Source organism: Euprymna scolopes, chromosome 20 (genome assembly GCF_053919585.1).
Source record: "Euprymna scolopes isolate OS-2025 chromosome 20, ASM5391958v1, whole genome shotgun sequence".
Classification (NCBI taxonomy): Eukaryota; Metazoa; Mollusca; class Cephalopoda; order Sepiida; family Sepiolidae; genus Euprymna; species Euprymna scolopes.
In genome coordinates, this window is record NC_136501.1 from 49,983,855 (window position 1) to 49,998,821 (window position 14,967).

The 14,967-nt window shown below is 35.0% G+C and overlaps 1 protein-coding gene across 2 annotated transcripts in view; it reads right to left on the bottom strand.

Moving 5' to 3' along the window:
* LOC145241425 (LETM1 domain-containing protein 1-like) overlaps positions 1 to 13,682 on the bottom strand; it is a 415,771-nt gene extending 402,089 nt beyond the window's left edge. For both annotated transcript variants that reach the window (XM_080104372.1, XM_080104373.1), the window contains exons 1-4: positions 13,175 to 13,682; positions 5,293 to 5,447; positions 4,213 to 4,325; positions 128 to 210 (exon numbers count right to left, since the gene is read on the bottom strand). In XM_080104372.1, coding sequence (XP_079960498.1) covers positions 128 to 210; positions 4,213 to 4,325; positions 5,293 to 5,447; positions 13,175 to 13,380 — 557 coding nt within the window. In that variant the 5' untranslated portion in view covers positions 13,381 to 13,682. The remainder of the gene's footprint in view (positions 1 to 127; positions 211 to 4,212; positions 4,326 to 5,292; positions 5,448 to 13,174) is intronic.
* Between the last annotated feature and the right edge of the window lie 1,285 nt (positions 13,683 to 14,967).

Consider the following 14,967-nt stretch of genomic DNA (forward strand, 5'->3'; position numbering starts at 1 on the left):
GTAGTCTAGTAGATGTATAAAAATGGGATCATAAAACTAAATAATTTAAAACAATTTGATTTGGAAAATAGATACAAATACACACACTTATATAAAAAAGCAAGGAAAATTTTTTTTAACTACTTACGCTATAGGAAAGACAACATAGTTAGCGAAAGGCAGAGCTGATATAATCAACACAGGTGAGACTTTCCACACGTCTTTCGGATACTAAAATGAAAATAAAATAAACAAGTGACAGAAGTTTTTTATTTTGAATAAATGTATATTCAGCACAACAGTTATGAGTTTAAACACTTTTCCAAATGTAAACATCTCTCCTCCATATATAAAAAAATCATCTATAATATAAATCTCACCTGTCTGTTTAAATGTATGTTTGTATGTCTGCCTAAAACTTTTGACAGAGACAACGGATTTTCAATTGACTACTGTACACTCTTAACCCTTATCCTCGAGTGGTCTCTGGGCCTTGATAAGTGGTTATGCCTATGTAAAAAAAAGAGCAGTATCGTTTTGAAGCTTGACTCTTCGGACAACAAATATTGAAAAATTGGCTAAAAGAATTAATTTGTTCACCTTCAACTGGGCACTTTTCTACAAAGAGGGGTCACATTTTTCGCCGATATTTTCAAAAGTCATCCCCTCTTTTTGATTGACTAGCCTTAATTTAAACCTTTGCCACTTCCGGTTTGGCGATAGACGCAACGGCAAAGATGTCACATTTTTTTTTTCACTTTCTTTTCATCCTTCGTAGTATAGGTTCGAGTCTGCCTACCAACTACCACTTTTTTTGGGGACTCAACACACACCTCCAAATGCCCAGGCAATGCTGGGCACCCAGGCTAGTCTAATATATAAAAGGCAAAATGTGTGCATGTGTTTGTATACCTCACCAAAACTTTTGACAGACGCATCAAAACGTGATAAAATAAGTATCGTTTTAAAGCTCTGTCTCTCAGACAACAAATATTAAAAAAATTGGCCAAAAACATTAATTCCTTCACTCTCAACTGGGTCGTTTCTTGGAAGTCATCGTCTCCTTTCGATTGACTACCCTTAATTCCAACGCTCATGACTTTCGCGATGGATGCATTAGCGAAGACATTAGGGTTTTTTTTCACCTTCTTTTCCTCCTTCGCGTTATGGGTTCGAGCCTGTCTGTCTGCCTGCCTGCCTACTACCTCTTTTTTTTTTTTTTTTTAAACACCTCTCCCCACCCGGGCTGCCTACTGTTGTTATAGGGTTTCTTACTACACCATCTTTCCACACCTGGGCAATTCCAGGTACCCCCGCTAGTCTTTTATATAAAAAGGAAAATGTGTGTTAGTTTGTGTGTGTGTGTGTGTGTGTGTGTGTGTGTGTGTGTGTGTGTGTGTGTTTGTATGTCTGCGAAATGCTTTTGACGGATGCATCAAACAATGATAAAATCAATCTCCCAAAAAAAGCTGAAAAACGTAAAAATTGGCCAAAAAGATTAATTCTGTGCTGATCAACTGGGCCGTTTTTTGCAAGGAGGGGTCACTTTTTCGCATCAACATTTTTGCAAGTCATACGTCTAGCAATCTCAATGTATGTTTAAAAAAATATTATTTCGACCCGTTGTGACGTCATAAGTCGTTGTGGCCGTGACAGCTAGTGCGTTCGCTTTTTTTCCACCTTTTTCTCTTTCAGTAACAGGTTCGATCTTGCCTACTGCAGCTAATTTTATTTTTTTTGTGATCACACGGGCACTCACTGCTATTTTGATTGAAATAAAAATTGTTTTGATTCATTTTTTTTTTTTTTCTGGGGAGGTTGCTCCATATTTTTAGTATACCAGCTCTCTCCAACCAGGCAACTCCGGGTATCCATGCTAATTTATAATAAAAACATTTACTAATGTACATTCTCCATGATGTAAATGATGTAAAAATTACAACATGATGTGTAAAAGAAAAAGAAAATTGTTTGTATTTTCTTGATGAAGACCCTTATATGAATCGATAATTTGCATTTTAAATGGATATGTTTATTAAAAAAAAGATAAAATGAAAAAAAGCATTTTAACTGGTCTCTGAATCATTATAATTTTCAAATCTCAATGCATTCAAACAGATGAAATACGTTTTATTACTAACTCGCACGTGCACATTAGCGTATAAAACAACTGGAATTGGGCATTAAAAAAAAAATCTCAGTCTTTGATAAAAACGGAAGACTATGGCTAAATGACAACATGCTATGTAAAAAAAAAAATGTATTTTTGTGATGAAGACTAAGATGGGTCAAAAATTAGAATTTAGATAAATATATTTATTTATAAAAAATATCTGCATTTTGACTGATATCTGAACTATTAAAATAAAAAAAAATACTTTGCTAGAGTTTGTAGCCACTATTTATCTAGACATATTACTAAAAATATTCACATATATAAATCACAAGAAAGTGTACCCGGCGTTGCTTGGTATTAAATGTAATGTTAAATTCCTTTAAAAAAGTAAAAAGAAGAAAACAGAAAGAAACTGAGACATGTGCATCCGAGTATTAAGTTTTTTTTTCCAAACAGTTCTTTTCTTGTAAGTAAAAACAGAAATACTTGAGCTGAGATCGAAACCAAAACCTAAAGACAGTGAGTCAAGTACGATAACCATTAAACCAGCTTGCCGCTATCTTTAAAAAGCGTTTTCAAACCTCCTCGTGAAACAGTTGATAAACAGATAAAAATCTGATGACCTGCCCCCCCCCATACCAATTTTTTTCAATTTTGACCCCCTTAGCAGCTTTTTGTTTCCAGATAAAAGCTGATTAAAAAGTTTTCCACTCTCTGAATACCTTATATACCAAATTTCAAACCGGTAGACCAAAGATTTGTTGAGTATATAGGTTTAGAAGTGTCCTCACACACATTCTCACTTTTATAAATATATAGATTATTATTTATGATGACCTAAAAGAACAAGCAACATCTACTGTTGAGTTTTTTTTGTTATTATAAAGTGGAGCATTTCTTTCCAAATTCATTTAGGATTGCAGGGTACGTCTGGGTAGGTTGCTCTTTTTCACTTCCCTTCATCATTTGAAATAATGGTTCTGGTTGGGAGTTAACAAAAGGCATGCGTTTTACTCGCCGACTTTTCTGCAACAGGATGGAAATATACTTATATGTAAACATTTAAATGAACTTATTCAGAAACAATAAATATAATTACATCTAAGTGCTGTGCGTAAGGCTTTGTGGCATTTATTTACCACTCAGCTCTAATCGCAGACACATAATAAAAACATATTTACTAATGTACGTTCTCCATGATGTAAATGATGTAAAAATTACAACATGATGTGTAAAAGAAAAAGAAAATTGTTTGTATTTTCTTGATGAAGACCCTTATATGAATCGATAATTTGCATTCCCAACAATCAGTCTGACACAAACTGGGCCATTTTGATGGTCTTTTATCTGGCATTATTATTATTATTATTATTGAGATGGGGTGGTGCTATCTATTATAGATGAAACAATTCCAATATTTTCCCTGATTCCGATACAATTACCGATTCTGATTCAGATTCTTTATAGTCTGAACCCTCAGCGATCCCCTAATAGGGCCATTTTGATGGTCTTTTATCCTTTTATCTGGCATTCACTCTGAATAGTGCTAGGTGCTCACACTGGACAATGCCAATAGGGCTGTTCAGGCAATTTTTAAAAGGTCTGAATGATCCTCCTTTAAGGGTACTAGTTTGAGTCCCCACCTTGTGTCACATCATCCTGTGGTGGGAAAGAAGTAAATATTGCGATTTGTAACAGCAATGGCCCCAGAATCATGATGTGAACTTCTGTAACATACTTTTGTTACTACACTTTTTGTTAATTATGCCATTGTGTTTGTCTTGATTATTATAAGCCTGCAAGGCCACAACAATAAACAATATCAATAATCTGATATGGTGTTGGCAAGTTCCACAGGATCCAAAATGTCTGAATGTTTTATTTTCCCCTTATTTATAATAGATTACACTTATTTAAAAAAATAAAAAATAAAAAATACAGAAAAATCTTTATGATGTATATACTCATTACAGAACAAAGATGTCATATTCCAAAAATCATCTGAGTTTGGCTAGTAACTTTTCTATTCGGCTAGTAAATGAAAATATTTAGTTGTCAAAGGTCAACTAATGATAAATTTGTCCGTGAAGCCCTGGGGGAGTAGGAGAGAGACTCACCTGTCTATAAACACCAAGTTCTTTTCTGGTAAAATCATTGAGGCTTTTCCCAGTCCAAAGATCTGTGGTGACATCATAGTACATTTTTGTGTCAGCTATAAAATCACGAATTCCTGAAAGAATAAAAAATATTATTTGCAATTTATTTATTAAAATGTACAGGAATTACAAGATCAAAATCTTGAAATTACTTCCCGTTGTAATATAAATATCAGAAACTGTAAATTATGTTTAGAGGAATTTTATACTAAAATATAAAATTTGAAATCTTAAATCATTAAAAAAAAAAAAAAATTACATTGCCTAGGCAAAGTTTAAAATCAACTTTGAAATCTAGTAAAGAACGATTTTTCTATTCCTTACTTCTCTCAGAAAAAATTGTTGCTTATAATCTCCTTTATTGGCATTCCTGACTGACATCTAATCTTTGGTTCCTCCTGGTAAGACATTCACAGCAAGAACTCGTTTTCTACCATAACAAAAAACTCTTTTTATGCCTAATGCCAATAAGTAAGTCGGTATCCATCATAATAATTACAAGAACTGGCTGAAGAATGGACAAAAAAAGAAAACTTTATACAAGTCCATACCCTATAGATTTCCAGTTATTTTTCTTTCATTTTTATATGGAAATCAGTCTAAACAAGGCATGAAGCCACTTGATGTAAGGAGATAAAAAAATATATCATTTCAAGGTTCAAAACTAGCTAACAATAAGTGTTAGCGGGAATAGATTCTGAGCAAGAAAACAGCAATTCTTCTCTCTTTGTCAGAAACATTCCTCATGGAATATGAGGACTAAAGGACAAAATAAGAGAAGTTAGAAATTACTGCAAAAAGTGTTTTTTTCTTCATAGTAAAATAAATTTGTTGAAACTAAGTTTTTTCAATTATTTTTTTGAATCCTCGAATACATATTATAGATTTATGTATTTATTATGAATTCAGAATGAAAGGTATTGAGCGAATTTGATTGAAATGGTGTTCCTTGTTGGAATGAAAATATTGTTGTATATCTCAACCCACACGTCTGCATAAAGTATTCATCCCCACCTAAATTTAAAATAAAATTTTACTTACCTATTTTAAATATTTTATACACCTGAAACACTTTTGGGTAACGTCTTTCCAAGAATCGCTCATACCATTCAGCAAACCGCACACAATTGTCGACAAGGTACCGTTTCAGTTTGCTGGGGGGACTTACAGTATCTGGGGGATGAGACAGGCTATAACTGAAAAAAAAAGAAAAAAAAAAGAAAGATAACTAAAAACAGAATTAAATAAAATAAATCAGAAATAAATAGAATTATAACTAAAATAAGATAAAATAGCCAGAAAATACATTTATAAAAAAAAAAACGAATAAAAAAACAACAATATGTACCTATTTACAATGCCTCCCCACAGGACAGAGTTAGACACCAGGGTCGTTTTTTAACGTGGAGAAAAGGTACAAAAATAAAAATTGTCTCAGTCGTAAAGGACTGCTCCTCCACCGAAAGAGAACAAGAAATGGAAGTGCAGCATCTGAAGAACAGATACTACACTTTGAGGTATTTATTTGCTCCCCCACTGAGCAAATTAAGCACAAGGCCGATTTTTAAAGTGAGGAGTGAAGGGGAAATGGGGACCAACTCCCCGGGGAGTAGGGGAGCTGGATAGTGACAATGGGTATGAAGGGTTGCCCCTACATTGACCAAGGTCTGATATGTGGGGTTACCCCCACATATGGTCTTTGCTTGCAGTATCTGCCAGAACGGATACTACACTTTGAGATATTAAATCCTTTATTCATGTTAAAAATACATTGAAAATCAACAATGAACAAAAAAACTTAGGCACATGGCCAACTCAAAAGGGGGGGATTGTGGGTGTCGTTGGTCATCCTTGTCACTCCAGAACTAAACAAAATCAAAAGTTTCTTCCAGCTAGTATCTTTCACCATAATACCACATTCACCCTTTCATACTGGGGGACATCCTACTTAACTCCCAATTTTTAAAATATTTTTTATTGACGTGTAAAAACAAAAAAAGATAACAATAAAAATGGTACAATAATTCATTCGTGTCGAGGGCGGGGGAAAAAAAAAAACAAAAAAAAACTTTGATCTTGGCCAAAAGGCCAAGTGTGGATAAATAATCAAGTGTTAATTATTCTCTACTCAATCTTCAAATGGATTGTTAACTATACTGCACTACCAACTAATAATTTCCAGGGTTAAATTTGCCACCTTACTGTCAAAATTTGCTACCGTAAGATGGGGTGACTCTGGCCACCCGGGTGACTGAGCCATTAAAATAAAAAAATAAATAAATGTGTAAATAACTCTGCAGCAAATATTTGCTGCTGTGCCACTATGCGCCTGTAAAATTATGAAATCGTATAGGACCTGGAAATTATATTTAAAATTCAGAGATCATATATTACTTACTCATTATTATTTTAATTTATATTTATTTTAAAGGATCAGTGTCACCCCAGTTTACGGTGCTCCAAAACTCGACACACTGCTGTCATAGCTTGCTACTCCAATGTCCAAATCCAAAATTGATCCAGTCTTTGAAAAATTAGGCTTTTTATTTAAACCTGGCAACATCTCATTTGCATATCAAGTGACAAGATCACAAATATATAAAGAGAAGCAGCAGCCATTTTTTTTCTTTTCTTTATTCTTTTTGTCTACCACCGGACACTACAGGCGGCACCAAATCAGGTTTGTATCAATTTTTTAATCACAAGTTTTTGGTGGATAAATTAAGCTATGCATCCTTTTTTTCTTTCAAGTTATCACTTACAGCAAGGGAAAACCAGAACACCCAAGTCAAAGTCAGTAGATTCAGTTCCTAATGTTAAACTTTATTCAGTGAGTTTCATTTTCTGAAAGTTATTAGATTTATTTATTAAACTGTTAGCTGAAAGCACAGAATAGTTAGTAAACCCTCTCCATATTAAAAATGGTGTTCTAAAAAAATAACTTAATTTTTGTAATTTGCGTATTCATTTTTTTTTTTTGCAGACTGTCAACAAAAGAATGAATACACAAATTTAGAAATTATATGCAAATGTTTTTTTTCTTTAGAGATTTCAATTATCTACATTTTCGGCATCCCAAATTCTCTTTTTAAAATAGCTCACCCCAATACAATTACGCAATATTTCTTTGTTTTGATAAAGCAACATTACTTAATAAAACATTAATTATAGTTTTATAACATAATTTAATAACTAAATGGACAAGACGTCAATATATGGGTAGACGCAAGTTCACTGTTGATCAGCATGCTCTTGGAATACGATGATGCACATTAGCTGTGATCCACGAATGACACCCAGCAACTTGGCCCAAATGGCTTGTGTTTGAAGTTTTTGTTGTCTCCTACTTCTGAAATAAATGATACCCAGAAATCTGTCCGAAACAAATACTGCCCATGCAAGAAAATTCACCATACTTTATACCACTTGAGGCTTGCACGTATGCAAATGAGTACAGGTCTCGCTTTCAGGCCAGTTACGCATGCACAGTGCCATTTGTGTCAGCTGACATGACGTTCACCTCATCATGCATCATCTACAAAAACATAGTCATCATATTCAGTTTAATGTCTGTTTTAAATGCTGACATGTGTTAGACAGTTTACAAACTCACCTATTTCTGGTCAGGTCTTCATTAATCCCTCTTTCTTTCATGCTTTCCTTGGCCTTCTCTTGATACCTCAACTAAAGAACTCTCATTCATTCTTTCAATGTAACCATACCATCCTGTTCTACACATATCTCCCTGTACTGTCCAGATTTAGTGTCCCTCTGAGCTTATCAGATCTGTTTTTAAGACTTGCATTACACAGCCATTATATCATTTCTCTCCATGCAACGCATGTCCTCAGCCCTCACTGGCAAGATTTTATGTCTATAAATCATCACATTGTGTGCACATGACTGATGGACTCTTCCCTCTATCGACAGTGGTAACACTTTGCCGATTAGTAATGGCAGAAGATCCTTGAACTCAACTTCCGGTTTAAAGCATGTTTGGACTTTTTGTGTTATGATTTGAAAAACGACTCATTATCAGGTAAGAACTAGTCATATTTTATCAGTGAACATGCCCTGTTATTGTAAATTGCACCAATCATGTTTTATGTGTTATATATAAAAATAATATTTGTAATATGTCATGTTCAGAGATTGATTCAACAATTTAAATCTGAGTATGATTTGAAGTACAAAAAAACTTTACTTAGTAAATAAAGTTTTTTTTTTTGTTTAATTGCAGACTATAAATGTAAGAGGATGTCAGCACCTCCCTGCAAGAACTGCAAAAATTTAATGTTGATATGCAAGTGACTGGGGACCACTTGAGAATTTGAGTTTCTCCACGAAACTTCAGAGGAAGCCGGTTCAACCCATCTATATATATAAAAGCGAAAATGTATGTATGTGTGTTCGCTTTTTCTGTATGTCTACAAAAGGCTTTTTTCAGAGAAGTGGTTGGTCGGTTCACAACTTTTTAAAACTTTTTATATCACATATAAATCGTAATATCTCACAGTTAACAACGAAGCTAGCCTGTCTATTTAATTTGCTCGATTTCGGGAAGATAAATATTCAACATTTGTTGCTCGCCGCATGTGGGTTATTCTTTTTCCTATAACATCTTGGGAAAATAAAAATAAAAAAAAAGGCGTTCCGCAGTAAATGAAATACTATCCCGCAGTCAAACTTGACCTCATTAACTCATTAAAACGGGCACCTGCCAAATCCAAGTAATTAAATAAATTCAAACGTGTTTCCGTTAGCATCTCGCGGTGGGGCAATGGTTAACCTCGCACATTTTTTTTTTTCACACTTTAATTTACAACTTTGCTTCAAGGGTTCGGGTTCGATCCTCATACTTACTTTTTTTTTTTTAAGAACAGATACTACACTTTGATCTTGGCCAAAAGGCCAAGTAGTTATAATAGAAAAAAACTTGGCCTTCGGGACAAGATCAAAGTGTAGTATCTATTCTTCAGATGCTGCACTTCTATTTCTTGTTCTCTTTCGGTGGAAGAGAAATCCTTCACGACTGAGACAATTTTTATTTTTGTACCTTTTCTCCACGTTAAAAAACGACCCTGGTGTCTAACTCTGTCCCGTGGGGAGGCATAGTAAATAGGTACAATAATAGTCCAAAAGTAACCAAGGGAGATAACTATAAACTCATACTCTGCGACCAAGGGAGTTAACCTTAAAAGAATGGTGTCTTGTTGATTATTATTGTCGAGCATATTTTTTTCCAAAACAACTATATTTTATTTAGTTGGTCTCCGTGTGGGATCCAGCGAATTTAATATTTTTAGGGGAAAATGATTTTGGTAAATTTTTAGATTAGGTCCACCTCCACAATTTTCTTTTAAATGACGACTCATTTAGGTTTTTGACTATGCTGAATACGGAAATCGCATTGAAATTTTGCAAAAATAAGTATTTATCGAGATATAAAAAGTTGTATTATGCATTGTATTCTTTGGCGGCCATCTTTTTTACACCGCGTGCGCGCGCCATAAACAAATCTACACGCGTAACAAAGATGGCCGCCTAAGAATACAATGCATAAAACAACTTTTTATATCTCGATAACTACTTATTTCTGCAAATTTTCAATGCGATGTCCGTATTCAGCATAGTCAAAAACCTTAGTGAGTCGTCATTTAAAAGAAAATTGTGGAGGTGGGTGGACCTAATCTAAAAAAATACCCATGATGGCAAACAAAAATAATCGTACTTTAAAAGAACTTGTATCAAACCGTTTTTGGCAATCTCCAAAAATACCGTTAGGGCTTACAACATGGCCACCAGAAGAGTCACGTGATCCGGTTGATCCAAAACATGAATCGCCGTATTACGAAACCGGAAAACGCAAATTTAAAGCAAACTTTGACAAACAAGCATAATAATTAAGTACAAAAACAGTTTTTCAATATCATAATAATAAATAATTTATTTAGAACGGTCATTTAATTTTTTGTTGAGAAACAATCACAGTTTGTTTGTTTTTTAAAACAGTGTTTATAAAAAATATTTTATTCAGAGTTTTTCATAAAAATGGTATTTAAAACAAGGTGTTCATTTTTTTTAAGATGTAATGTTATAAAAATATGATGTAAAAAAAAACAGTTTATATTTTTAATTTTCATTTTATAAATTTAGACAGAATAGATGGAGGCGATGCAACAAATTAGCTCACAAAATTTATTTGGGCCGACTCTTTCACGCCATATAAATTCATTTAAATATGAAGTGAAGAGAGCCCTTGATGTACCGAATTGACGACGAAGTTTTTTCTTCGCTCGCATCCACGTATTTTCAATAAGTTGAGTATTTATAGTCGCGTCGTTAGGCTCCACAAAATTTCTTTCGTGGACAACAACATCGTGGCTGTAAATACCAAAGTCAATGTCTGCTACGGTTTCATAAGCGCTCCACCCATCGCTTATTATACGAGTCCCGGGTAAGATCCATTGGCGAATTATAGAGACCAGAGTTTCACGTTTTCTGTCTGGAACCTCGATCAAAAGGCAATTCTTAGAGCCTTGTTCGATGGCGCCGAACACCCAATGGCTACGTCGGACAGTTCCTCTGTGATATTTCCGAGGGTAAAAATGGCTTTCATCAATTTCAACCTCTTTTGGGGTCCAGGTCTCATCTACACCCCCCAATTGAATTGGGTTTTGTTCAATGTACTGAGTGCACATTTCCCTCAAAAAGTTGCACCAGTCGCTCACTGTGTTGGCACTCACCTCACTTTCTGTTGCCATAGTTTTTTGTGGAAAATCCATGCTCCACATATACATAATTATTACAATGGTTCTTAGATTGAGGTTGCTTCTTTGAAAAATTACGATATCCATCATTTCGGCAACGCCATCTCCAACCATCCTTGAATTCGGAATATCGAGCCAACACGCATGGTGACCCACAAATTTGACAATTGCATGAATTGGCTATCAGACGTCTCTGTGCAAGCCATGTCAATATGTGCACGTCATCTGGCATTGCTAACATTAGCCGAGACAATGTCATAGTTTCGCCAAGTATAGCGTTATTGTCATGAACACGAGGAACGAGGAACAAGGGTGATATGTTAAGGGCCATTGATATTTTTGTAATTCTCTGAGGTAGGTAGCAGTTCCAATTTCAGGAATCGTCGTGGTTCAATTCCAGGAATTGTCATGGTTCAATTGCGTTCCGTCGACCACGACCACGACCACTTGTTTGTTCTGAATAAAATACTTTTTATAAACACTGTTTTAACTAAAAACAACCTAAGATTGTTTCTCAAAGTTTGCCTATTTTTATAACAACATTATATCAACAAAAAATTAAATACAAACAAATTGTGATTGTCAAAGTTTGCCTTCAAGGCTGCGTTTTCCATTTGCACGATTCATGTTTTGGATCAACCGGATCACGTGACTCTTCTGGCGGCCATGTTGTAAGCCCTAACGGTATTTTTGGAGATTACCCCGTTTTTTTTTTTCTAACCTAGCCAGAATTTTGATAAGCAACAAAATAAGTTTTTTTATTTTTTAAATAATGCGGAAATCCACACCCAAAAATTTCAACAAAAATGGTTGCACGCCCCAGCCAAACCACCCCTGCCTCCCTCCCCAATGTAAATAAAATTTTTGTGAAATTCTAAATGGTATGCAACTAGGTAAATGTCGGCGCATTCGCCGCATTACTTAAGGAAAAATGGTTAATTAAACTGCAGAAGCACCTGTTAAACTACACAAGTTCTGTAATCGTAATTTGTAAAAGCATTAAAAACTATGCAAGACAAAAAAAAATAATAATAAATAAAAATTTAAAAAAATAACCGCTTTTTTTTTTTTTTTTTTTTTTTTGAAAACTTCCTTATTTCAAATGGCCGTTTAAAGATTCCTACGCGATGTGATAAGACACTTCACTACGCCCATTCGGACGCGAATGTATCCTGCAAGAACGAAGACGGTGAAATGGCACAAAATAGTCCCAAGGTCCAGGGGCTCATACCATGCAAACGGTAAATTTGCGGCAAGTTTGATTATCAGATTCGTTGTCAGCGACCTCGAATACCTTCAAAAACCAAATTAGAGTGGACGGTCGTGTTCTGCTGTAGCGTAAGGTAACACTATTTTTATTATTTAACTTGGTTTTAGTAAACATTAAACTAATGGGAACAGGTGCTTGTTACGACAAAGTCGACAGATGGATATTTTTTTAATATGCCGTTTTAAGTAACTAGAATATTACATACTTAATTGTCATGTCGAAAATAGTAATATATCTAAAAATTACGAAATTCCATCGAGTAGAAAGTTATTTAAAGGTAAAAATAAATTTTACGGAAAATTGCATTTTTTAACGTTATAAAGAAGACTTCACACACAGGGGACATAACTCGGAATGAATATTTTAGATTATTTGTTCATAGCGTATGATATTTGTTGTCAACAGCGTCGCGATAGACTTTTTCTTTTTACGAAAACACAGTTGTTCTACTGCATGAATTTTCGTAATTTTTGGATATATCACTATTTATGATATGACAGTTTGTTTTTGCTTAAAACTACATATTCTTAAAAATCGATCTGTCGAGTTTATCTTACCGGGCAAAACCCACAGCATTTTAAATTTACGTGAACGAAATTGACCGGTATGTTTTTGTTTTGCTGGATCGATTTTTTTTTTTTTTTTTTTAATAAATCCTTTTAAGCAAAAAGAATATTACATACTTAATTGTCATGCCGAAAATAGTAATATATCCAAAAATTACGAAAAATAAATTTCTACTCGATGATATTTTGTAAATTTTGGATATATTACTATTTTCAGCATGGCAATTAAGTAAGTACGTAAATATTATTTGTGTTCGAAACAATATTTTTAAAAATCGATCTGTCGACCATAGCTTAACAAGCACCCTTTTCCTTACCATCGCTGTTGTTGGTGGTGGATTGTTTTCGTCGTTGCACATGCCAACCAAATTTGAGTCCTCGCCGTTCCGAGTAGAAAATTCTTCGTGTGGAGCTCTCTCACTGACTGACCTCCGAAAATCGTAGGAGTTCCTGGCAGACAACGTGAACAATAGATAGATATGAAACGGAGACAGGGAGGTGTCCGATAGCTTAACATCGCCATTAATTAAAAAATAAATAAATAAAAGCAAAATTATACACAGAAAAGAGAGAGAGAGAATTCAGTTCTCTTCGGAATTGGTGGAACTACAAATTCCAAACGAAAACAATAAAAGTAACATCCAAATAAGGAAATTTAATCAAAGAATGCTTAAACGAAAAACCAGTTTGTCAAGAGTGCGGATATTTTTCCCTGTTCACATGAATAAAATAAATTAATATAATTTTGTTAAGTTGTCCGCCACAGCTTTTGTCAAGTTGTTATCATCTCCGGCGAAGTTAAGTAATTCAAATAAAGTAAAACGGTGTAAGCTATTTTTACCGGTGTAGAGAGAATATATGTACCCTATAAAATTTTGTTCCGGTTGGGCGATTTAAAAAAAAAAATTTTTTTAATCTTTTTTTTTTTTTTTTTTTTTTTTTTTTTTTTAAATTGCATAGTGCCACTTTAATGTAGGAGGCTACTATCTTGGACATAATTTGTAGGAGTACCGCGTAGGGAGTTGAACAACAAGATGTCTGTTTACATTACACTTGAATTTCTGCTTGTCAGTACGGTCAGGGAAGCAAGAACCCAGAAGGGAATTTCAAAGTCTAGCCATCCTAGGGAAGAAACTATTAGAGTAGCAAGATTTCTTACATCTAGGGATTTCTACTGTGTAGGAGTGGGATTTATGCTACTTGTTGGGTTTGTTGAGGGTATTTACGTCGAGGGTGTACAAGGGCTTGTAGTTCGCCGGAGCACCTTGTGGGGAAAATGGCTTACCGTACAAACGTCCTCGTGTCTATCTGTCCTGTGAGTCTCATGCATCGAGAAAGAAAGAAAGAAAGAGTCCATCATGGCGGCCGTGGCGTTTTGTAGTGAACAAAATCTCGCGAGATCACGTGCACGTGCCTTATAAAAACAGGTCACTTGTCAGTGGGCAAGCATCGAGAAATCATTTGAGGTTTGAGAAGCGGCAAAATCAGTTGGAAGAATTTGTGTGAGCAGTGATTTTTGCCTGTTTATCGACTGCAAGCTATTTCGGCTCATTTTTTTGCAAAGTTTGATCTGAGATTGATACCAGAGTTCGACGGCTCCTCTGCCTGACCCTCGGTAGTTGAGTGGTGGGAAAAAGCTGAGCTTGTTTGCCGGCTTTGCAAAATAAAGGATCCCACGCTTGTCATCCCATTGAGGCTGACCAAGGGGGCATACTCCATTTATCAACAGCTCGGGGATGAACCAACTCTGGAGGAGGTTAAGGAGGCACTATATGCAACCTTTGCTATGGACCCTTTTATTGGCTGGAGGCAGTCACCGAACGGCGGCTTGGGTTGGATGAAATGGTAGACATCTACCTATCGGATTTAAAGAGATTAGCTGCGCCGTTTGGTGGAGTGACTCAATGCATATTAAGTTGAGCCTTTCTCATAGGACTCCCGGACGACACCAGTCGAATGCTATGAGCATCGTCAAGGCTTAGTGAGATTGAGCTTAGCGAAATTGTTGGCTAGATTCCGCAATATTTTAAAAGAAAAAGATGCGAAGCCAGTACTAGCAGCTGCAGAAGCATCTACTCCATTAGAAGATGGTGTAAGCTGTTATAAATGT